The 23,314-nt window shown below is 47.0% G+C and overlaps 1 protein-coding gene across 1 annotated transcript; it reads left to right on the top strand.

Moving 5' to 3' along the window:
• Window positions 1-385: 385 nt before the first annotated feature.
• On the top strand, window positions 386-20,017 carry LOC310854029 (indian hedgehog B protein-like; the record flags this gene model as incomplete). Its single annotated transcript, XM_083758505.1, has 3 exons — window positions 386-870; window positions 15,548-15,809; window positions 19,986-20,017. The coding sequence occupies exons 1-3, from the start codon at window positions 571-573 to the stop codon at window positions 20,015-20,017; spliced, it is 594 nt and encodes a 197-aa protein (XP_083614631.1). The 5' UTR covers window positions 386-570.
• Window positions 20,018-23,314: the final 3,297 nt, after the last annotated feature.

Below are 23,314 nucleotides of genomic sequence, written 5' to 3'. Positions count from 1 at the left end.
CAGAGAGGGCGCAGCCAGCCTGCCCACGCACTGAGCCTGCATGTGAGTGAGTGAGTGTGTGTGTGTGTCTGTCTGTGGATCTGTCTCTGGTCGTTTCTCACAGCTAACACACAGAGAGACCGCTTTGAACCTGGTTGCCAAAATAAACGGGACTTCGCCTATTTATGCCCCTGCCTCCCCCAATGGACCTGGGATAGGAGACAGAGAGAGGGAGGGCAGCGCTGGGGAGGAGGGGGACCACTGACTGGAGCATGAGGCGAGAGATCTGACTGACTGCATGCATGCGCAACTGAACGGAGACCGGCTTGATTACGGCGTCTCCAAGTCCAAGCGGACCGCGCGCAACCTGCAACCGGCCCTTTTACGCGCCGGGGAATGGCGACACGCGGGGGCTCTGGCCTGGGTCCTGTTCCTTACCTCGGGCTCTGAAGTGTCCGGGGAGATCATAGAGTAACGCCGGCTGAGGAGGAGGAGGAGGACGAGTCGTTATTATAAAAAAACTAATATTATATCGGTGACACTGTATCGCACCACCACGGCACCGGCCCCGGACGGCCGTACAGTGGACCAATGCTGCTCCCGAAGCTGGTGACCTACCTCGCCGGCTGCGCCGTCCTCCTCTCGCCGGCCGGCGAGTGCTGCGGGCCGGGGAGAGGCTATGGCAAGAGGCGGTCGCCGCGGAAGCTGGCGCCGCTCGCCTACAAGCAGTTCAGCCCCAACGTGGCGGAGAAGACGCTGGGAGCCAGCGGGAGGTACGAGGGCAAGATCACGCGCAGCTCCGAGCGCTTCAAGGAACTGACGCCCAACTACAACCCCGACATCATCTTCAAGGACGAGGAGAACACCGGCGCAGACCGCATGATGACGCAGGTAGGCAGCCCTAGGGGACCTTTTGGGGGATTTTAACGGTTTTATACATCGTTTATTTTTCGGTCCGTTTCCTTATAGTTTACGGGTCTGACTGTAACTCATTTGTTTGACTCAGAACCACCTGTGTTTGTAATGCTGGAATGGAACCGATTCCTGCATGTTCCTCAATGTTGGACCAGGATTATATACATGGATCCGGTTCCGCAGCCTCGCCGTGTCCGTGATGATAATAGACCGTATATACCGGCAGGCGTTTTGTTTCCAAACGTGACCTTTCACTGCAAGAGCTTTGTTTTAAGTCATCTCTCTGCATGGAGCACTTGGGCTCCGCTCCCCGCTCTCTACAGCCGACACATGTCGCACTTTGTCCGGCCTGTTAAACTCGTGGAGGCTGTTTGTTGTTATATCGATCCATCCAGCGGTTATTATTGACGACTTATTTATTTTCTTCCCATGCACCACGGCGGCGGCGCACTGGAGAGAGAGAGAGAGAGAGAGCGCGCTGTGTAGCCGGCACGTTTTGCGCAAAGTCTGCATTTCTCAACTCATATAGGCATATAAATCATTATTATCAACAGCGAAACAGTTGACAATTGTAGTATTATTGTGCGGGTCTTTGCGGTTTATTTGAGCTCAGAGCTATAGGCTATACTTATATATATATATATATATATATATATATATATTCTTACTAATCTATGGAAGATTAAATTCAGGCCTCAGGTTCAGATGTGGATGCAAGTAGGCAACCCGTCTAAAAAAGAGCACGGAAAAGTGCAGGTTTCTCTTAATTAAAACACTCTGTCCTCTGTTTTACATCAGTTTCGGGGGAAAAGAAACAGCCGATAAGTTGTATTTGGTTAGAGAGAGAGAGAGAGAGAGAGAGAGAGAGAGAGAGAGAGAGAGAGAGAGAGAGAGAGAGAGAGAGAGAGAGAGAGCGTGGGTCAAGCCGTTTAGTGATGTTTACCATGTCGTTTTTAGACTGGCCAGAGTTAACGCTCGCCTTTCTGGACTGTCAGATTTTTTTTTTTTTACGATGCCGTCATTGATGTGGTTCCGGGGCTGGAATTTATTTGACTCCCAATTCCCCAGGAATAAAGTATTTATATCTGCCTCTCGCGACCGCGGGCTTCCTCTCAAAAAGCACCAAGCAGTTTGTGTCCGCATACATGTAGCCTACATACGCGCGCGCGCACACACACACACACACACACACACACACACACACACACACACACACACACACACACACAGTCACACGGTCCCACGTGGGAATTAAAGTGCCCCTGCGCTCTCTCTCTCTCTCTCTCTGTGTGTCTCTCTCTCTCTCCTCTAGTTCAGTGATACTCAAACGTTTATTCCCCCCCCTTAACTGTGACAGTTATAGTGTGTGTAGGCTAGTCTATACAAACGTATAAGGGTCAATTTAATTACAACCAACCGGCTGAGACCCAGCGACGGCTCCAGAAAACTGTGACTGGAGGTGCTATTTAAAGAGGATATGAATGAATCTTAAGGTTTACATAGAAGTCAGTCAATTTGGCGTGTTTGGAGGGAGGGCTAAGCCTCCACCAGGGGGTCTAGATATATATGCCTATACATCCACATAATAGAGATTAGATAAATATAGGCCTATACATCCACATAATAGAGATTAGATAAATATAGGCCTATACATCCGCAATTCTAGGAGAGATTAGAATAGTTTTTCATGGTATAAACCTTTGAAAGCTGCAGTATCTCTCTCTCTCTCTCTCTCTCTCTCTCTCTCTCTCTCTCTCTCTCTCTCTCTCTCTCTCTCTGCGCGGTCACGGCGAGGCGCGCGTCTAGCGCCGTCCGTTGACCCGTGCACAATTTATGGTCTCCATCAGAAGTCGTGGGGCGACCCGACCCACCGACCGCCCGACACCGCCGGCTCGGCCGCAGGAGTCAGACAGCCTCCTGTTTGTTTGTTTCCAACCACCGCCGCTCCGTTCCGTGTTACTTTTCTGTTTGTGTGTCTTTTTTTTTTTGCAACAAAAATAGTCCCACACTTCTTGACGTGTGTTTTTTTTGGGGGGGGGAGGATGGGGGGGGGGGGGGCTTCCTTAATTATACGCATTTTTTCGCCCTCTTATTTTTGATTCAGCAGCAGCAGCAGCGGTGGTGGTGGTGGTGGCGACGTCCTTCTGCCACTGGACGTGTGGGTCTCACACACACACACACACACGCACACACACACACACACACACGCACACGCACACGCACACACACACACACACACACACACACACAGGACGGGACTGTGTTCACGTATATAGGTGCGTCAAGCCCGCAGAGCCGCTCTGTGTTTGTGTAGCTCGTGGTTCTAAACCGCTCCTATACCAGCAGACCCCCGTCGACCCCCCCCCCCCCCTCCCCCCCAGACCCCCGTCGACCCCCCCCCCTCCCCCCCCCCCCCCCCTCCCAAACCCCTGTCGACCCCTGGTCTGCACCTTGAAAGGAAAGCCAACAAAATTCATTCAGTCTGATTTATGGAGGCCGGCTCGTTGCTCCAGACCGCAGAGAGAGAGTTAAAGGGGGGGGGGGGGGGGGGGGGAATAAGACGTTAAAATCCACACTGGCGACGTCGTGAAACAGAAACGGCGTCTATGGATGGCGCGGGCGAACGAACTCCGTCCTCATCTATTCTTATCATCACAAGTCAGGGAGAGAGAGAGAGAGAGAGAGAGAGAGAGAGAGAGAGAGTGGAATAAAAAGTCTATTTGTATAGGTTTTAATTCTGATGTTTCACTCTTAATAAGCCTTTGCAGATCTGCTGTTTCAGAGCCAGAGGGCCTGCTCAGTGTAGGCTAGCAGAGGAGTAGCCTACTCATGGTTGTTTCAGAGCCAGAGGGTCTGCTCAGTGTAGGCTAGCAGAGGAGTAGCCTACTCATGGTTGTTTCAGAGCCAGAGAGCCTGCTCAGTGTAGGCTAGCAGAGGAGTAGCCTACTCATGGTTGTTTCAGAGCCAGAGGGCCTTCTCAGTGTAGGCTAGCAGAGGAGTAGCCTACTCATGGTTGTTTCAGAGCCAGAGGGCCTGCTCAGTGTAGGCTAGCAGAGGAGTAGCCTACTCATGGTTGTTTCAGAGCCAGAGGGCCTGCTCAGTGTAGGCTAGCAGAGGAGTAGCCTACTCATGGTTGTTTCAGAGCCAGAGGGCCTTCTCAGTGTAGGCTAGCAGAGGAGTAGCCTACTCATGGCTGTTTCAGAGACAGAGGGCCTTCTCAGTGTAGGCTAGCAGAGGAGTAGCCTACTCATGGCTGTTTCAGAGCCAGAGGGCCTTCTCAGTGTAGGCTAGCAGAGGAGTAGCCTACTCATGGCTGTTTCAGAGCCAGAGGGCCTTCTCAGTGTAGGCTAGCAGAGGAGTAGCCTACTCATGGTTGTTTCAGAGCCAGAGGGCCTGCTCAGTGTAGGCTAGCAGAGGAGTAGCCTACTCATGGCTGTTCTTTCTAGATGAAGGGCCCCTATAGGCGACAAGGGGTCCTTCTAGATGAAGATGCTGGAAAAGAAAAAGGAAACAGTATTGGTGGCGTTACTGATTTTAATCAGGAATGATGACTTGAATGAATCTCCAAAACATCTTCAAAAAATCTCCAAAAAGCGAGGTGGCATTCTGACTTAAATGTTGTTAATTGGTCTGACCTCACAGGACTGACCTTGACCTTAAATGTTGTTAATTGGTCTGACCCCACAGGACTGACCTTGACCTTAAATGTTGTTAATTGGTCTGACCACACAGGGCTGACCTTGACCTTAAATGTTGTTAATTGGTCTGACCCCACAGGACTGACCTTGACCTTAAATGTTAATTGGTCTGACCCCACAGGACTGACCTTGACCTTAAATGTTGTTAATTGGTCTGACCCCACAGGACTGACCTTGACCTTAAATGTTGTTAATTGGTCTGACCCCACAGGACTGACCTTGACCTTAATTGTTGTTAATTGGTCTGACCTCACAGGACTGACCTTGACCTTAAATGATGTTAATTGGTCTGACCACACAGGACTGACCTTGACCTTAAATGTTGTTAATTGGTCTGACCCCACAGGACTGACCTTGACCTTAAATGTTAATTGGTCTGACCCCACAGGACTGACCTTGACCTTAAATGTTGTTAATTGGTCTGACCTCACAGGACTGACCTTGACCTTAAATGATGTTAATTGGTCTGACCACACAGGACTGACCTTGACCTTAAATGTTGTTAATTGGTCTGACCTCACAGGACTGACCTTGACCTTAATTGTTGTTAATTGGTCTGACCCCACAGGACTGACCTTGACCTTAAATGTTAATTGGTCTGACCCCACAGGACTGACCTTGACCTTAAATGTTGTTAATTGGTCTGACCCCACAGGACTGACCTTGACCTTAAATGTTAATTGGTCTGACCCCACAGGACTGACCTTGACCTTAAATGTTAATTGGTCTGACCTCACAGGACTGACCTTGACCTTAAATGTTAATTGGTCTGACCCCACAGGGCTGACCTTGACCTTAAATGTTGTTAATTGGTCTGACCTCACAGGACTGACCTTGACCTTAAATGTTGTTAATTGGTCTGACCACACAGGACTGACCTTGACCTTAAATGTTAATTGGTCTGACCTCACAGGACTGACCTTGACCTTAAATGTTGTTAATTGGTCTGACCACACAGGACTGACCTTGACCTTAAATGTTGTTAATTGGTCTGACCCCACAGGACTGACCTTGACCTTAAATGTTGTTAATTGGTCTGACCACACAGGACTGACCTTGACCTTAAATGTTGTTAATTGGTCTGACCCCACAGGACTGACCTTGACCTTAAATGTTAATTGGTCTGACCACACACAGGACTGACCTTGATTTGTTTGTTAACTAAAAAGTTAAACCTAATTTCGTGTTTTAGACTTCTAGACTTGTCGTCATGACCAGATGTGAACAGAATACGGCAGTGCGGAGCAGAAAGAGGTGTCCTCCTCATGCCTGCTGGGGCCTCAGTGTTTGCTCGTCCTCCTCAGCAGACCCTCGGTTCGGGTCGAGGTCCTCTATTAGGTCCTCTGTTCACCCTCTCTGCCCCCTCCGGCCGTCCCTCACAGTCCTCCTCGGCGTATAGGAGGAGGAGGAGAGCCACTGGCTCTCCTCTTCCTCGGCATATGAGGAGGAGGAGGAGAGCCACTGGCTCCCTCTGTCTGTCACCACGGACAGAGCAAACACCACGGGATAGCAGCGGTGCATTGTGGGTATATATATAAAGGCCCCGGGGGGTTGTTTGGTTGGCGGTGAAGAGGATGAAGAGGAAGAGGAGGAGGTAGGGGGTGATGGAGGTATATAGGGTCGAGGTCGGTCAGGCCTGGGCTGGAACAGAGGAGAGTTTTCTTGGATGGAGAATATATTGGCAGCACAAATGCTCACCGTTCATTTTATTGCGTGTAAAATAATGGGACCAAATGGACCTCGACGCTTGGTTCCAATTTTTGATTGTTCCTGTCTTCACGCAAAGTGGATTATGGAATACAGGGGTCTTCAATGAGAGAGAGAGTCTGTAATACAGGGGTCTACAATGAGAGAGAGAGTCTGTAATACAGGGGTCTACAATGAGAGAGAGAGTCTGTAATACAGGGGTCTACAATGAGAGAGAGAGAGAGTCTGTAATACAGGGGTCTACAATGAGAGAGAGAGTCTGTAATACAGGGGTCTACAATGAGAGAGAGAGAGTCTGTAATACAGGGGTCTACAATGAGAGAGAGAGAGAGTCTGTAATACAGGGGTCTACAATGAGAGAGAGAGAGAGTCTGTAATACAGGGGTCTACAATGAGAGAGAGAGTCTGTAATACAGGGGTCTACAATGAGAGAGAGAGAGAGTCTGTAATACAGGGGTCTACAATGAGAGAGAGTCTGTAATACAGGGGTCTACAATGAGAGAGAGAGTCTGTAATACAGGTGTCTACAATGAGAGAGAGAGAGAGTCTGTAATACAGGGGTCTACAATGAGAGAGAGAGTCTGTAATACAGGGGTCTACAATGAGAGAGAGAGAGAGTCTGTAATACAGGGGTCTACAATGAGAGAGAGAGAGAGTCTGTAATACAGGGGTCTACAATGAGAGAGAGAGTCTGTAATACAGGGGTCTACAATGAGAGAGAGAGAGAGTCTGTAATACAGGGGTCTACAATGAGAGAGAGAGTCTGTAATACAGGGGTCTACAATGAGAGAGAGAGAGTCTGTAATACAGGGGTCTACAATGAGAGAGAGAGTCTGTAATACAGGGGTCTACAATGAGAGAGAGAGTCTGTAATACAGGGGTCTACAATGAGAGAGAGAGTCTGTAATACAGGGGTCTACAATGAGAGAGAGAGTCTGTAATACAGGGGTCTACAATGAGAGAGAGAGAGAGTCTGTAATACAGGGGTCTACAATGAGAGAGAGAGAGAGTCTGTAATACAGGGGTCTACAATGAGAGAGAGAGTCTGTAATACAGGGGTCTACAATGAGAGAGAGAGTCTGTAATACAGGGGTCTACAATGAGAGAGAGAGTCTGTAATACAGGTGTCTACAATGAGAGAGAGAGAGAGTCTGTAATACAGGGGTCTACAATGAGAGAGAGAGAGTCTGTAATACAGGGGTCTACAATGAGAGAGAGAGAGTCTGTAATACAGGGGTCTACAATGAGAGAGAGAGAGAGTCTGTAATACAGGGGTCTACAATGAGAGAGAGAGTCTGTAATACAGGGGTCTACAATGAGAGAGAGAGAGAGTCTGTAATACAGGGGTCTACAATGAGAGAGAGAGAGTCTGTAATACAGGGGTCTACAATGAGAGAGAGAGTCTGTAATACAGGGGTCTACAATGAGAGAGAGAGAGAGTCTGTAATACAGGGGTCTACAATGAGAGAGAGAGTCTGTAATACAGGGGTCTACAATGAGAGAGAGAGAGTCTGTAATACAGGGGTCTACAATGAGAGAGAGAGAGTCTGTAATACAGGGGTCTACAATGAGAGAGAGAGAGAGTCTGTAATACAGGGGTCTACAATGAGAGAGAGAGAGAGTCTGTAATACAGGGGTCTACAATGAGAGAGAGAGAGTCTGTAATACAGGGGTCTACAATGAGAGAGAGAGTCTGTAATACAGGTGTCTACAATGAGAGAGAGAGTCTGTAATACAGGGGTCTACAATGAGAGAGAGAGTCTGTAATACAGGGGTCTACAATGAGAGAGAGAGTCTGTAATACAGGGGTCTACAATGAGAGAGAGAGAGTCTGTAATACAGGGGTCTACAATGAGAGAGAGAGTCTGTAATACAGGGGTCTACAATGAGAGAGAGAGAGTCTGTAATACAGGGGTCTACAATGAGAGAGAGAGTCTGTAATACAGGGGTCTACAATGAGAGAGAGTGAGTCTGTAATACAGGGGTCTACAATGAGAGAGAGAGTGAGTCTGTAATACAGGTGTCTACAATGAGAGAGAGAGTCTGTAATACAGGTGTCTACAATGAGAGAGAGAGTCTGTAATACAGGGGTCTACAATGAGAGAGAGAGTCTGTAATACAGGGGTCTACAATGAGAGAGAGAGTCTGTAATACAGGGGTCTACAATGAGAGAGAGAGTCTGTAATACAGGGGTCTACAATGAGAGAGAGAGAGAGTCTGTAATACAGGGGTCTACAATGAGAGAGAGAGTGAGTCTGTAATACAGGGGTCTACAATGAGAGAGAGAGAGAGTCTGTAATACAGGGGTCTACAATGAGAGAGAGAGTCTGTAATACAGGGGTCTACAATGAGAGAGAGAGTCTGTAATACAGGGGTCTACAATGAGAGAGAGAGTCTGTAATACAGGGGTCTACAATGAGAGAGAGAGAGTCTGTAATACAGGGGTCTACAATGAGAGAGAGAGTGAGTCTGTAATACAGGGGTCTACAATGAGAGAGTGAGTCTGTAATACAGGGGTCTACAATGAGAGAGAGAGTCTGTAATACAGGGGTCTACAATGAGAGAGAGAGTCTGTAATACAGGGGTCTACAATGAGAGAGAGAGTCTGTAATACAGGGGTCTACAATGAGAGAGAGAGAGTCTGTAATACAGGGGTCTACAATGAGAGAGAGAGTGAGTCTGTAATACAGGGGTCTACAATGAGAGAGAGAGTCTGTAATACAGGGGTCTACAATGAGAGAGAGAGTCTGTAATACAGGGGTCTACAATGAGAGAGAGAGTCTGTAATACAGGGGTCTACAATGAGAGAGAGAGAGTCTGTAATACAGGGGTCTACAATGAGAGAGAGAGTCTGTAATACAGGGGTCTACAATGAGAGAGAGAGTGAGTCTGTAATACAGGTGTCTACAATGAGAGAGAGAGTCTGTAATACAGGGGTCTACAATGAGAGAGAGAGTCTGTAATACAGGGGTCTACAATGAGAGAGAGAGTCTGTAATACAGGGGTCTACAATGAGAGAGAGAGTGAGTCTGTAATACAGGTGTCTACAATGAGAGAGAGAGTCTGTAATACAGGGGTCTACAATGAGAGAGAGAGTCTGTAATACAGGGGTCTACAATGAGAGAGAGAGAGTCTGTAATACAGGGGTCTACAATGAGAGAGAGAGTCTGTAATACAGGGGTCTACAATGAGAGAGAGAGTCTGTAATACAGGGGTCTACAATGAGAGAGAGAGTCTGTAATACAGGGGTCTACAATGAGAGAGAGAGTCTGTAATACAGGGGTCTACAATGAGAGAGAGAGAGTCTGTAATACAGGGGTCTACAATGAGAGAGAGAGAGTCTGTAATACAGGGGTCTACAATGAGAGAGAGAGAGTCTGTAATACAGGGGTCTACAATGAGAGAGAGAGAGAGTCTGTAATACAGGGGTCTACAATGAGAGAGAGAGTCTGTAATACAGGGGTCTACAATGAGAGAGAGAGAGTCTGTAATACAGGGGTCTACAATGAGAGAGAGAGAGTCTGTAATACAGGGGTCTACAATGAGAGAGAGAGTCTGTAATACAGGGGTCTACAATGAGAGAGAGAGTCTGTAATACAGGGGTCTACAATGAGAGAGAGAGAGTCTGTAATACAGGGGTCTACAATGAGAGAGAGAGAGAGTCTGTAATACAGGGGTCTACAATGAGAGAGAGAGAGTCTGTAATACAGGGGTCTACAATGAGAGAGAGAGAGTCTGTAATACAGGGGTCTACAATGAGAGAGAGAGTCTGTAATACAGGGGTCTACAATGAGAGAGAGAGTCTGTAATACAGGGGTCTACAATGAGAGAGAGAGTCTGTAATACAGGGGTCTACAATGAGAGAGAGAGAGAGTCTGTAATACAGGGGTCTACAATGAGAGAGAGAGTCTGTAATACAGGGGTCTACAATGAGAGAGAGAGTCTGTAATACAGGGGTCTACAATGAGAGAGAGAGAGTCTGTAATACAGGGGTCTACAATGAGAGAGAGAGAGAGTCTGTAATACAGGGGTCTACAATGAGAGAGAGAGAGTCTGTAATACAGGGGTCTACAATGAGAGAGAGAGTCTGTAATACAGGGGTCTACAATGAGAGAGAGAGAGTCTGTAATACAGGGGTCTACAATGAGAGAGAGAGAGAGTCTGTAATACAGGGGTCTACAATGAGAGAGAGAGAGTCTGTAATACAGGGGTCTACAATGAGAGAGAGAGTCTGTAATACAGGGGTCTACAATGAGAGAGAGAGTCTGTAATACAGGGGTCTACAATGAGAGAGAGAGAGTCTGTAATACAGGGGTCTACAATGAGAGAGAGAGAGTCTGTAATACAGGGGTCTACAATGAGAGAGAGAGAGAGTCTGTAATACAGGGGTCTACAATGAGAGAGAGAGTCTGTAATACAGGGGTCTACAATGAGAGAGAGAGAGTCTGTAATACAGGGGTCTACAATGAGAGAGAGAGAGTCTGTAATACAGGGGTCTACAATGAGAGAGAGAGTCTGTAATACAGGGGTCTACAATGAGAGAGAGAGTCTGTAATACAGGGGTCTACAATGAGAGAGAGAGAGTCTGTAATACAGGGGTCTACAATGAGAGAGAGAGAGAGTCTGTAATACAGGGGTCTACAATGAGAGAGAGAGTCTGTAATACAGGGGTCTACAATGAGAGAGAGAGAGTCTGTAATACAGGGGTCTACAATGAGAGAGAGAGAGTCTGTAATACAGGGGTCTACAATGAGAGAGAGAGTCTGTAATACAGGGGTCTACAATGAGAGAGAGAGAGTCTGTAATACAGGGTTCTACAATGAGAGAGAGAGTCTGTAATACAGGGGTCTACAATGAGAGAGAGAGTCTGTAATACAGGGGTCTACAATGAGAGAGAGAGAGTCTGTAATACAGGGGTCTACAATGAGAGAGAGAGAGAGTCTGTAATACAGGGGTCTACAATGAGAGAGAGAGTCTGTAATACAGGGGTCTACAATGAGAGAGAGAGAGTCTGTAATACAGGGGTCTACAATGAGAGAGAGAGAGTCTGTAATACAGGGGTCTACAATGAGAGAGAGAGTCTGTAATACAGGGGTCTACAATGAGAGAGAGAGTCTGTAATACAGGGGTCTACAATGAGAGAGAGAGAGTCTGTAATACAGGGGTCTACAATGAGAGAGAGAGTCTGTAATACAGGGGTCTACAATGAGAGAGAGAGTCTGTAATACAGGGGTCTACAATGAGAGAGAGAGTCTGTAATACAGGGGTCTACAATGAGAGAGAGAGAGTCTGTAATACAGGGGTCTACAATGAGAGAGAGAGAGTCTGTAATACAGGGGTCTACAATGAGAGAGAGAGAGTCTGTAATACAGGGGTCTACAATGAGAGAGAGAGAGTCTGTAATACAGGGGTCTACAATGAGAGAGAGAGAGTCTGTAATACAGGGGTCTACAATGAGAGAGAGAGAGAGTCTGTAATACAGGGGTCTACAATGAGAGAGAGAGAGTCTGTAATACAGGGGTCTACAATGAGAGAGAGAGAGTCTGTAATACAGGGGTCTACAATGAGAGAGAGAGTCTGTAATACAGGGGTCTACAATGAGAGAGAGAGTCTGTAATACAGGGGTCTACAATGAGAGAGAGAGTCTGTAATACAGGGGTCTACAATGAGAGAGAGAGAGTCTGTAATACAGGGTTCTACAATGAGAGAGAGAGTCTGTAATACAGGGGTCTACAATGAGAGAGAGAGAGAGTCTGTAATACAGGGGTCTACAATGAGAGAGAGAGAGTCTGTAATACAGGGGTCTACAATGAGAGAGAGAGAGTCTGTAATACAGGGGTCTACAATGAGAGAGAGAGTCTGTAATACAGGGGTCTACAATGAGAGAGAGAGTCTGTAATACAGGGGTCTACAATGAGAGAGAGAGTCTGTAATACAGGGGTCTACAATGAGAGAGAGAGAGTCTGTAATACAGGGGTCTACAATGAGAGAGAGAGTCTGTAATACAGGGGTCTACAATGAGAGAGAGAGTCTGTAATACAGGGGTCTACAATGAGAGAGAGAGAGAGTCTGTAATACAGGGGTCTACAATGAGAGAGAGAGAGTCTGTAATACAGGGGTCTACAATGAGAGAGAGAGTCTGTAATACAGGAGTCTACAATGAGAGAGAGAGAGTCTGTAATACAGGGGTCTACAATGAGAGAGAGAGAGAGTCTGTAATACAGGGGTCTACAATGAGAGAGAGAGAGTCTGTAATACAGGGGTCTACAATGAGAGAGAGAGAGAGTCTGTAATACAGGGGTCTACAATGAGAGAGAGAGAGTCTGTAATACAGGGGTCTACAATGAGAGAGAGAGAGAGTCTGTAATACAGGGGTCTACAATGAGAGAGAGAGTCTGTAATACAGGAGTCTACAATGAGAGAGAGAGAGTCTGTAATACAGGGGTCTACAATGAGAGAGAGAGAGAGTCTGTAATACAGGGGTCTACAATGAGAGAGAGAGTCTGTAATACAGGGGTCTACAATGAGAGAGAGAGAGTCTGTAATACAGGGGTCTACAATGAGAGAGAGAGAGTCTGTAATACAGGGGTCTACAATGAGAGAGAGAGAGTCTGTAATACAGGGGTCTACAATGAGAGAGAGAGAGTCTGTAATACAGGGGTCTACAATGAGAGAGAGAGAGAGTCTGTAATACAGGGGTCTTCAATGAGAGAGAGAGTCTGTAATACAGGAGTCTACAATGAGAGAGAGAGAGTCTGTAATACAGGGGTCTACAATGAGAGAGAGAGAGAGTCTGTAATACAGGGGTCTACAATGAGAGAGAGAGTCTGTAATACAGGGGTCTACAATGAGAGAGAGAGAGTCTGTAATACAGGGGTCTACAATGAGAGAGAGAGAGTCTGTAATACAGGGGTCTACAATGAGAGAGAGAGAGTCTGTAATACAGGGGTCTACAATGAGAGAGAGAGAGTCTGTAATACAGGGGTCTACAATGAGAGAGAGAGAGAGTCTGTAATACAGGGGTCTTCAATGAGAGAGAGAGTCTGTAATACAGGGGTCTACAATGAGAGAGAGAGAGAGTCTGTAATACAGGGGTCTTCAATGAGAGAGAGAGTCTGTAATACAGGGGTCTACAATGAGAGAGAGAGTCTGTAATACAGGGGTCTACAATGAGAGAGAGAGTCTGTAATACAGGGGTCTACAATGAGAGAGAGAGAGAGTCTGTAATACAGGGGTCTACAATGAGAGAGAGAGAGAGTCTGTAATACAGGGGTCTACAATGAGAGAGAGAGAGTCTGTAATACAGGGGTCTACAATGAGAGAGAGAGTCTGTAATACAGGGGTCTACAATGAGAGAGAGAGTCTGTAATACAGGGGTCTACAATGAGAGAGAGAGAGTCTGTAATACAGGGGTCTACAATGAGAGAGAGAGAGTCTGTAATACAGGGGTCTACAATGTTTTGCATGGCCAAGGACCATAGAGTCTCTGAGAGAGACTCTATTTCATAGACTTAGTTATACTTGTCTGACAGCACTATCATCAGTGTATATATTGGAGTCATGCTAATGTGCATTTCAGGCATTTAACCGTACACTTAAACCGTCAATACTTGGTGATATTAACCGGTCTCTCTGTTTTTGGCACTTTGCTCAAAGTGCGGCCCACGGCATCTTCATACTGTGCATAGATTGTATTATGAACGGCCTTACAGCCTGTGATATGAGGCTGTGATATGAGGCCTTACAGCCTGTGATATGAGGCTGTGATATGAGGCTGTGATATGAGGCCTTACAGCCTGTGATATGAGGCTGTGATATGAGGCCTTACAGCCTGTGATATGAGGCTGTGATATGAGGCCTTACAGCCTGTGATATGAAGCTGTGATATGAGGCTTTACAGCCTGTGATATAAAGCCTTACAGCCTGTGATATGAGGCTGTGATATGAGGCCTTACAGCCTGTGATATAATGATGTGATGAATGGCCTTACAGCCTGTGATATGATGCCTTGATATGATGCTGTGATATGAGGCCTTACAGCCTGTGATATGATGCTGTGATATGAGGCCTTACAGCCTGTGATATAATGATGTGATGAATGGCCTTACAGCCTGTGATATGAGGCTGTGATATGATGCTGTGATATGAGGCCTTACAGCCTGTGATATGAGGCCTTACAGCCTGTGATATGAGGCTGTGATATGAGGCCTTACAGCCTGTGATATGAGTCTGTGATATGAGGCCTTACAGCCTGTGATATGAGGCTGTGATATGAGGCCTTACAGCCTGTGATATGAGGCTGTGATATGAGGCCTTACAGCCTGTGATATGAGGCTGTGATATGAGGCCTTACAGCCTGTGATATGAGGCTGTGATATGAGGCCTTACATCCTGTGATATGAGGCTGTGATATGAGGCCTTACAGCCTGTGATATGAGGCCTTACAGCCTGTGATATGAGGCTGTGATATGAGGCCTTACAGCCTGTGATATGAGGCTGTGATATGAGGCCTTACAGCCTGTGATATGAGTCTGTGATATGAGGCCTTACAGCCTGTGATATGAGGCTGTGATATGAGGCCTTACAGCCTGTGATATGAGGCTGTGATATGAGGCCTTACAGCCTGTGATATGAGGCTGTGATATGAGGCTGTGATATGAGGCCTTACAGCCTGTGATATGAGGCTGTGATATGAGGCTGTGATATGAGGCCTTACAGCCCGTGATATGAGGCTGAAAGAAATAGTCGATAAATCCCGAGGCTAAATGATGTATAGTCACACACCACAGGGTGTTTTAATGTTTTTCCTAATATGGCCCCCTTTGAAAAGTGTGAAGAGCGACTGACATTTTTTAGAATCTGATCTCAGGTCAGAATGGGTTAACCCATTCTGAACGGGGAACCCATTTTGGTGTCAGCATCATGTTATGCTTTAGCTATTGAAAAATAGCAGATCTACAAGCTCATAGCGCGCCACCGAGTGGCGCGCTACGAGCTTGTAGGTCTGCTATTTTTGAAAAATCGAAGAGCGACTGACATTTTTTTAGAATCTGATCTCAGGTCAGAATGGGTTATAATCAGACCAGTGTGTGTGTCCAGTGGAAACCTCGTATGAATCTGATCTCAGGTCAGAATGGGTTATAATCAGACCAGTGTGTGTGTCCAGTGGAAACCTCGTATGAATCTGATCTCAGGTCAGAACGGGTTAATCTAAAACCCCTCTCTCTCTCTCTCCTCCGTCCACACAGCGCTGTAAGGACAAGCTGAACTCTCTGGCCATCTCGGTGATGAACCTGTGGCCCGGGGTCCGCCTGCGGGTCACCGAGGGCTGGGACGAGGACGGCCACCACTCGGAGGAGTCCCTGCACTACGAGGGCCGCGCCGTGGACATCACCACGTCGGACCGCGACCGCAACAAGTACGCCATGCTGGCCCGGCTGGCCGCCGAGGCCGGCTTCGACTGGGTCTACTACGAGTCCAAGGCCCACGTGCACTGCAGCGTCAAGTCAGGTGAGAGGATGGGCCTTTCTGCATGTTCTCCCCTATAGGGTAGGTACCCCGTGTCCCCCTAGGGTAGGTACCCTCACATGTTCTCCCCTATAGGGTAGGTACCCCGTGTCCCCTAGGGTAGGTACCCTCACATGTTCTCCCCGTGTCCCCTAGGGTAGGTACCCTCACATGTTCTCCCCGTGTCCCCTAGGGTAGGTACCCTCACATGTTCTCCCCGTGTCCCCTAGGGTAGGTATACCCTCACATGTTCTCCTCGTGTCCCCTAGGGTAGGTACCCTCACATGTTCTCCCCGTGTCCCCTAGGGTAGGTACCCTCACATGTTCTCCCCGTGTCCCCTAGGGTAGGTACCCTCACATGTTCTCCCCGTGTCCCCTAGGGTAGGTACCCTCACATGTTCTCCCCGTGTCCCCTAGGGTAGGTACCCTCACATGTTCTCCCCGTGTCCCCTAGGGTAGGTACCCTCACATGTCCTCCCCGTGTCCCCTAGGGTAGGTACCCTCACATGTTCTCCCCGTGTCCCCTAGGGTAGGTACCCTCACATGGTCTCCCCGTGTCCCCTAGGGTAGGTACCCTCACATGTCCTCCCCGTGTCCCCTAGGGTAGGTACCCTCACATGTTCTCCCCGTGTCCCCTAGGGTAGGTACCCTCACATGGTCTCCCCGTGTCCCCTAGGGTAGGTACCCTCACATGTTCTCCCCGTGTCCCCTAGGGTAGGTACCCTCACATGTTCTCCCCGTGTCCCCTAGGGTAGGTACCCTCACATGTCCTCCCCGTGTCCCCTAGGGTAGGTACCCTCACATGTTCTCCCCGTGTCCCCTAGGGTAGGTACCCTCACATGGTCTCCCCGTGTCCCCTAGGGTAGGTACCCTCACATGTTCTCCCCGTGTCCCCTAGGGTAGGTACCCTCACATGTTCTCCCTGTGTCCCCTAGGGTAGGTACCCTCACATGTTCTCCCCGTGTCCCCTAGGGTAGGTACCCTCACATGTTCTCCCCGTGTCCCCTAGGGTAGGTACCCTCACATGTTCTCCCCGTGTCCCCTAGGGTAGGTACCCTCACATGTTCTCCCCGTGTCCCCTAGGGTAGGTACCCTCACAAAAAACATTCAGTAATCCTGGTCTCTAAACTGCCTCCCCCTGGCCAGCCGGGGCGCCTGATGGAGGGGAAAGGAACTGGTTGGAATAACGTGTTCCTTCCACGCGCTACGTCCAACCAGGGAAACTCCCCCCTGTCAGGTGTAAAGGAGCAACTCAGGCATGAAGGAAGCATGAGTTCAAGTCCGTTGCTCTCCCCAATCGCAAATTGTCACCAGTTTCAATCGATTCTAATCCATTTACGATACAGGTCCTGTCGTTACATGACTATATATAGTCCCACCAGCCATAATATACCAATACCACCCACCACTATTTTCACTGTATTGTTTCACTGTAGTCTTAAACTATCCTCCTATGAGGGCCTATGATGTCATCTGTAGTATATATATATATATATATATATATATATATCCCATTCTGACCGGGCACCCATTTTGGTGTCAGCATCATGTTATGCTTTAGCTATTTAAAAATAGCAGATCTACAAGCTCATATCGCGCCACCGAGTGGCGCGATACGAGCTTGTAGGTCTGCTATTTTTGAAAAATCGAAGAGCAACTGACATTTTTAGAATCTGATCTCAGGTCAGAATGGGTTCATCAGACCAGTGTGTGTCCGGCGGAAACCTCGTATGAATCTGATCTCAGGTCAGAATGGGATATATATATATATATATATAGTGGACAAACTGGACATTGTGTTCCTGTTCTTCTTTGTACTCGTCTGCGTAACTAAAGAGGACCTGCTAGGCTTTCCAATGACACCACGGTCACGTGAGTCTGTGTGTGTGTGTGTGTGTGTGTGTGTGTGTGTGTGTGTGTGTGTCGTGTGTGTGTGTGTGTGTGTGTGTGTGTGTGTGTGTGTGTGTGACGTGTGTGTGTGTGTGTGTGTGTGTGTGTGTGTGTGTGTGTGTGTGTGTGTCACTGTCACACTTATTCAACCCAGCCACCTTTTTACCTGCCAGTAAAGCTTCCCCCCAGCCTGGACACACTTGGCGGACTCCTGCCACTAAACTGTACCTACTGTACTATGCTGTACCTACTGTACTATGCTGTACCTATACTGTACTATGCTGTACCTATACTGTACACACACAGCCAGCGGTGGGCAGCGGTGGCCGAACGGTTTGCGGAGCGGTTTTGATATCGCAAAGGTCGCTAGTTCGTATCCCCGGACCGGCACGTTAAAAATTACCACCGCTGAAGTGCCCTTTGAGCAAGGCATTGAACCTCTACCATGAAATGTTCTATGAGCAGGGCCTGGCTGTAAACAAGTTCTTGAGCTTAGTCCAGTTACCCTGGGTAAACATAGTACCTTTCCTTTCCTTAGTCCAGTTACCCTGGGTAAACATAGTACCTTTCCTTTCCTTAGTCCAGTTACCCTGGGTAAACATAGTACCTTTCCTTTCCTTAGTCCAGTTACCCTGGGTAAACATGGTACCTTTCCTTTCCTTAGTCCAGTTACCCTGGGTAAACATAGTACCTTTCCTTTCCTTAGTCCAGTTACCCTGGGTAAACATAGTACCTTTCCTTTCCTTAGTCCAGTTACCCTGGGTAAACATAGTACCTTTCCTTTCCTTAGTCCAGTTACCCTGGGTAAACATGGTACCTTTCCTTTCCTTAGTCCAGTTACCCTGGGTAAACATAGTACCTTTCCTTTCCTTAGTCCAGTTACCCTGCAGGGTAAACATAGTACCTTTCCTTTCCTTTAGTCCAGTTACCCTGGGTAAACATAGTACCTTTCCTTTCCTTAGTCCAGTTACCCTGGGTAAACATAGTACCTTTCCTTTCCTTAGTCCAGTTACCCTGGGTAAACATAGTACCTTTCCTTTCCTTAGTCCAGTTACCCTGGGTAAACATAGTACCTTTCCTTTCCTTTAGTCCAGTTACCCTGGGTAAACATAGTACCTTTCCTTTCCTTAGTCCAGTTACCCTGGGTAAACATAGTACCTTTCCTTTCCTTAGTCCAGTTACCCTGGGTAAACATAGTACCTTTCCTTTCCTTTAGTCCAGTTACCCTGGGTAAACATAGTACCTTTCCTTTCCTTAGTCCAGTTACCCTGGGTAAACATAGTACCTTTCCTTTCCTTTAGTCCAGTTACCCTGGGTAAACATAGTACCTTTCCTTTCCTTAGTCCAGTTACCCTGGGTAAACATAGTACCTTTCCTTTCCTTTAGTCCAGTTACCCTGGGTAAACATAGTACCTTTCCTTTCCTTAGTCCAGTTACCCTGGGTAAACATAGTACTATAGATAGATAGATCTATAGTGAATCCAGTCGTTAGGATCAACTCTATAGTGAATCCAGTCGTTGTTTTTTTGGGGGGGGACCATAGCCAAGTTTCTTTCTAACATTTCATCCTCTCTCTCCGAACGCTGTTCTATTCCCTGTTCTATTCCCCCTAAGTCATGTCTGCCTAACGCAGAAGCATTGTGTGTGTGTGTGGATGCTTTCATACTGCCTCTCTCCTGCTCCTTCTCCGCTGTCTCCTTTGCCACTCAGCTCCTGTTCCCCAGAGTCAGACGGTAGAGGTCAGAGGTCAGGCGCTCCTCTGTGTGTTACTAATGAACAGAACGGTCCATGATCTATAAGAACTACAATAAAACACTTTGCACTTCACGGAACACTGCACGGCGCATAGTCCAACACCTCACTTACACCATGTTCTCACTTCACAGAACACTGCACGGCGCATAGTCCAACACGTCACTTACACCATGTTGTATATATATGGGCGTTCACAACAAGTAAACCTGTTTACCTTTGTCAGCGTTCCATAATCCATACATGGTCCATAAACAATGGGCCATAAATAATGTAGAGAACATAAAACAAGCGGATATGAACAGTAATCAAGAGAGCTAATGAATGCACCTTTTATACAATGTAGGCATTTGTTCAATGAGTGGTAACTGAGACTCTCCTTCCTTCCCTGTTTCTCTTGTCTTCCCTTCTTACTTCTCCTCGTCTTCTTTCAATCCATTTCCCCCTCCTGTCTTCTTTCTTTCTTTCTCTCTTTCTTTCTACCTCCCCCCCCTCCCCCCCTCTCTCTCTCTCTCTCTCTCTCTCTTTCCTACCCAGATCGGGTGGCGAGTGCCCAGTCCTTGACTTGATGGGAAGGGCAACCCTTCAAAGTCGTAATTATTTCTCAGCTTTTATTTCATTTCATTTTATTTTTCTCCATGCGACAACGACAACAACACCCCCCCCCCACCCCCCCCCACCCCCAGAAACAGCCATGTGGATGGAGAGCTTTATATAGATGAAATCAACAAGGAATGAACGCCACTGTGTGACCCTGTGCCAAACGGGGGACGTCTAGGCCGGGGGTCCGCCAGTGAGAACCTCCCCACTGCAACCCACCCGAGATGAGTGTGTGTGTGGGGTTGGTTCCTATACTTCTGGGGCGCGGTGGTGAGGAGGGGGTCTTGTTCAGGGACACACAAGAAGAGAAGACAAATACGCTATGGATGGAGCACCTGATCTAAAGGATCTGAAGACCCCCAGGGGGGAGAGGAGGAGACCCCATTTTGGGCCCTCAAGAAGAGCGCCACAAATAATGCCTTCGGAGTGGTGACGAGTAGAAGTCGATTGCTTGCATGGAGAGCTGCCTAGTGAAGGTATACAGATGCACATGATAATAATAATAATAATAATAATAATAATAATAATAATAATAATAATAATAATAATAATAATAATAATAATAATAATAATAATAATAATAATCATAATAATAATAATCCTGGTCTCTAAACTGCCTCCCCCTGGCCAGCCGGGGCGCCTGATGGAGGGGAAAGGAACTGGTCTCTATACTGCCTCCCCCTGGCCAGCCGGGGCGCCTGATGGAGGGGAAAGGAACTGGTCTCTATACTGCCTCCCCCTGGCCAGCCGGGGCGCCTGATGGAGGGGAAAGGAACTGGTTGGAATAACGTGTTCCTTCCACGCGCTACGTCCAACCAGGGAAACTCCCCCCTGTCAGGTGTAAAGGAGCAACTTGGACACTCAGGCATGAAGGAAGCATGAGTTCAAGTCCGTTGCTCTCCCCTTGTCCCCCATATATGGGGACTAGGTTGCTCTCCCCTTGTCCCCCATATATGGGGACTAGGTTGGTCTCCCCTTGTCCCCCATATATGGGGACTAGGTTGGTCTCCCCTTGTCCCCCATATATGGGGACTAGGTTGCTCTCCCCTTGTCCCCCATATATGGGGACTAGGTTGGTCTCCCCTTGTCCCCCATATATGGGGACTAGGTTGGTCTCCCCTTGTCCCCCATATATGGGGACTAGGTTGCTCTCCCCTTGTCCCCCATATATGGGGACTAGGTTGGTCTCCCCTTGTCCCCCATATATGGGGACTAGGTTGGTCTCCCCTTGACCCCCATATATGGGGACTAGGTTGCTCTCCCCTTGTCCCCCATATATGGGGACTAGGTTGGTGGAGGGTGTGTAGAGCCCAGGATCACATTAGATGATTGACACAGGGGTGAAAAATGGGTTACAATTCGTGGGATAAAAATATATTTAAAAAAAATAATAATAATAATAATAAGAGAGCTGCCTGAAGGTATACAGATGCACATGAGGCTCACAACCAGGTAAAACGCAGCTGTGTTGATTTCGTCTACTGAAAAACTATGAGGGAAAATGTTGGTCGACTAAGGCGCGATTCATACTCCTATTTTAGAGCCGAATAAAAGTCGGCCCTTAATCTTTACACTGGACAAAACTAAATAATCTATGATGACTAAATATAGCTATAGGCCTACTGGCAATTTTGAATGTGTGCAAATCTTCTAAATCTTTAAACTTTAAAGCAAACATTTTTAACTCAAATCTTTGCTTCTGGGGGGTGTCCCTGGAACAAAACATTTAGGGGTCCGCAGCCATGTACATGTCATTTTGGGGGTTCTTGACATGACTACGTTTTGAGCATCGCTGCAACGTTTTTGAGAAAATGTTTTGAGAATAATTTAGGAGACATTTGTAGAATCGGCCTCAGGTCTTAACCCATTCTGGGCGGGAACCCATTTTTGTGTTTATTATTTTATACTAATAATAGCTATAGAAAAATAGCAGATCTACAAGCTCATAGAGCTTCTAGATCTGCTATTTTTGAAAAATCGTAAAAATGTGGCGCTTGAGTTTTTAACTTCAGATGGGGGGTCGGCGGCATATTGCATATATTTTTGGGGTCCTTGACCTGAAAATGTTTGAGATGGACTGACATAGAAACAGAGGTCTTTCAGAAAACTGTCATTATTTAGACTGACATAGAAACAGAGGTCTTTCAGAAAACTGTCATTATTTAGAAGGCATATTTATAGAATGGGCCTCAGGTGTGAAATAGGTTTTCAGATCAGATCATGATTACCCATGATGCAGTGGTCTGGCCTCCCTGGTCAGGGTATTCTGTGCTATTCGTTGTGTGACGGCGGAGTAAATAATATGCCTTAAGTGGCGTTAAACATACTGACAGTAAATAATATGCCTTAAGTGGTGTTAGACATACAGTAAATAATATGCCTTAAGTGGTGTTAGACATACAGTAAATAATATGCCTTAAGTGGTGTTAGACATACAGTAAATAATATGCCTTAAGTGGCGTTAAACATACTGTCCGCTTTCCCGTTTTCCCTCTCCTTCTAGTGAGACTTATCTTATCACCTGGCCTTGGCTCTCCTGCCTAGCCTGTCTGTCTGTCTGTCTGTCTGTCTGTCTGTCTGTCTGTCTGTCTGTCTGTCTGTCTGTCTGTCTGTCTGTCTGTCTGTCTGTCTGTCTGTCTGTCTGTCTGTCTGTCTGTCTGTCTGTCTGTCTGTCTGTCTGTCTGTCTGTCTGGACGGACGGATTGGAGAGATGTGTTTATGTGGACTTTAGAAGGCCTTCAAAACACACATGCATGCATGCACGCACGCACGGACACACACACACACACACACACACACACACACACACACACACACACACACACACACACACACCTGGGGCCTATTTCACGAAACTTGGATTAGAGATTAAGCCGGGCTTTAACACATATCCTGGCTTAATATATCCTGGATCAGTGCTTAACCGGTTTCATGAAAGCTGGTTGATCTTGCCAGATTAACTTAACCAGTTAACCTGGATATGTTGAGGCTTAATTCGGTTTCATGAAAGTGATGCTACATAAGTTACCATGGAAACTAATGCTTTGGACTTAGCCTGCTCCGGACCAGGCTAACAGCCAGGTTTAACCTAATCCTGATGTCTTTACTGTTCATTAAGCAGTCAAACTGATCACAAACCAATGATGTTTTCCAGATTTATTCAATTATTATGGGTTTATGTTGCCTTATTTGTATCGGTCTGCATTAAAGGACTAATTTAAGCACTATATAAAATCAAATAACCAAAATATATAGGCTGCACAACA

Source organism: Protomyctophum parallelum (genome assembly GCF_964188405.1).
Source record: "Protomyctophum parallelum genome assembly, chromosome: 23".
Classification (NCBI taxonomy): Eukaryota; Metazoa; Chordata; class Actinopteri; order Myctophiformes; family Myctophidae; genus Protomyctophum; species Protomyctophum parallelum.
This window is presented reverse-complemented; position numbering and strand designations above follow the sequence as displayed.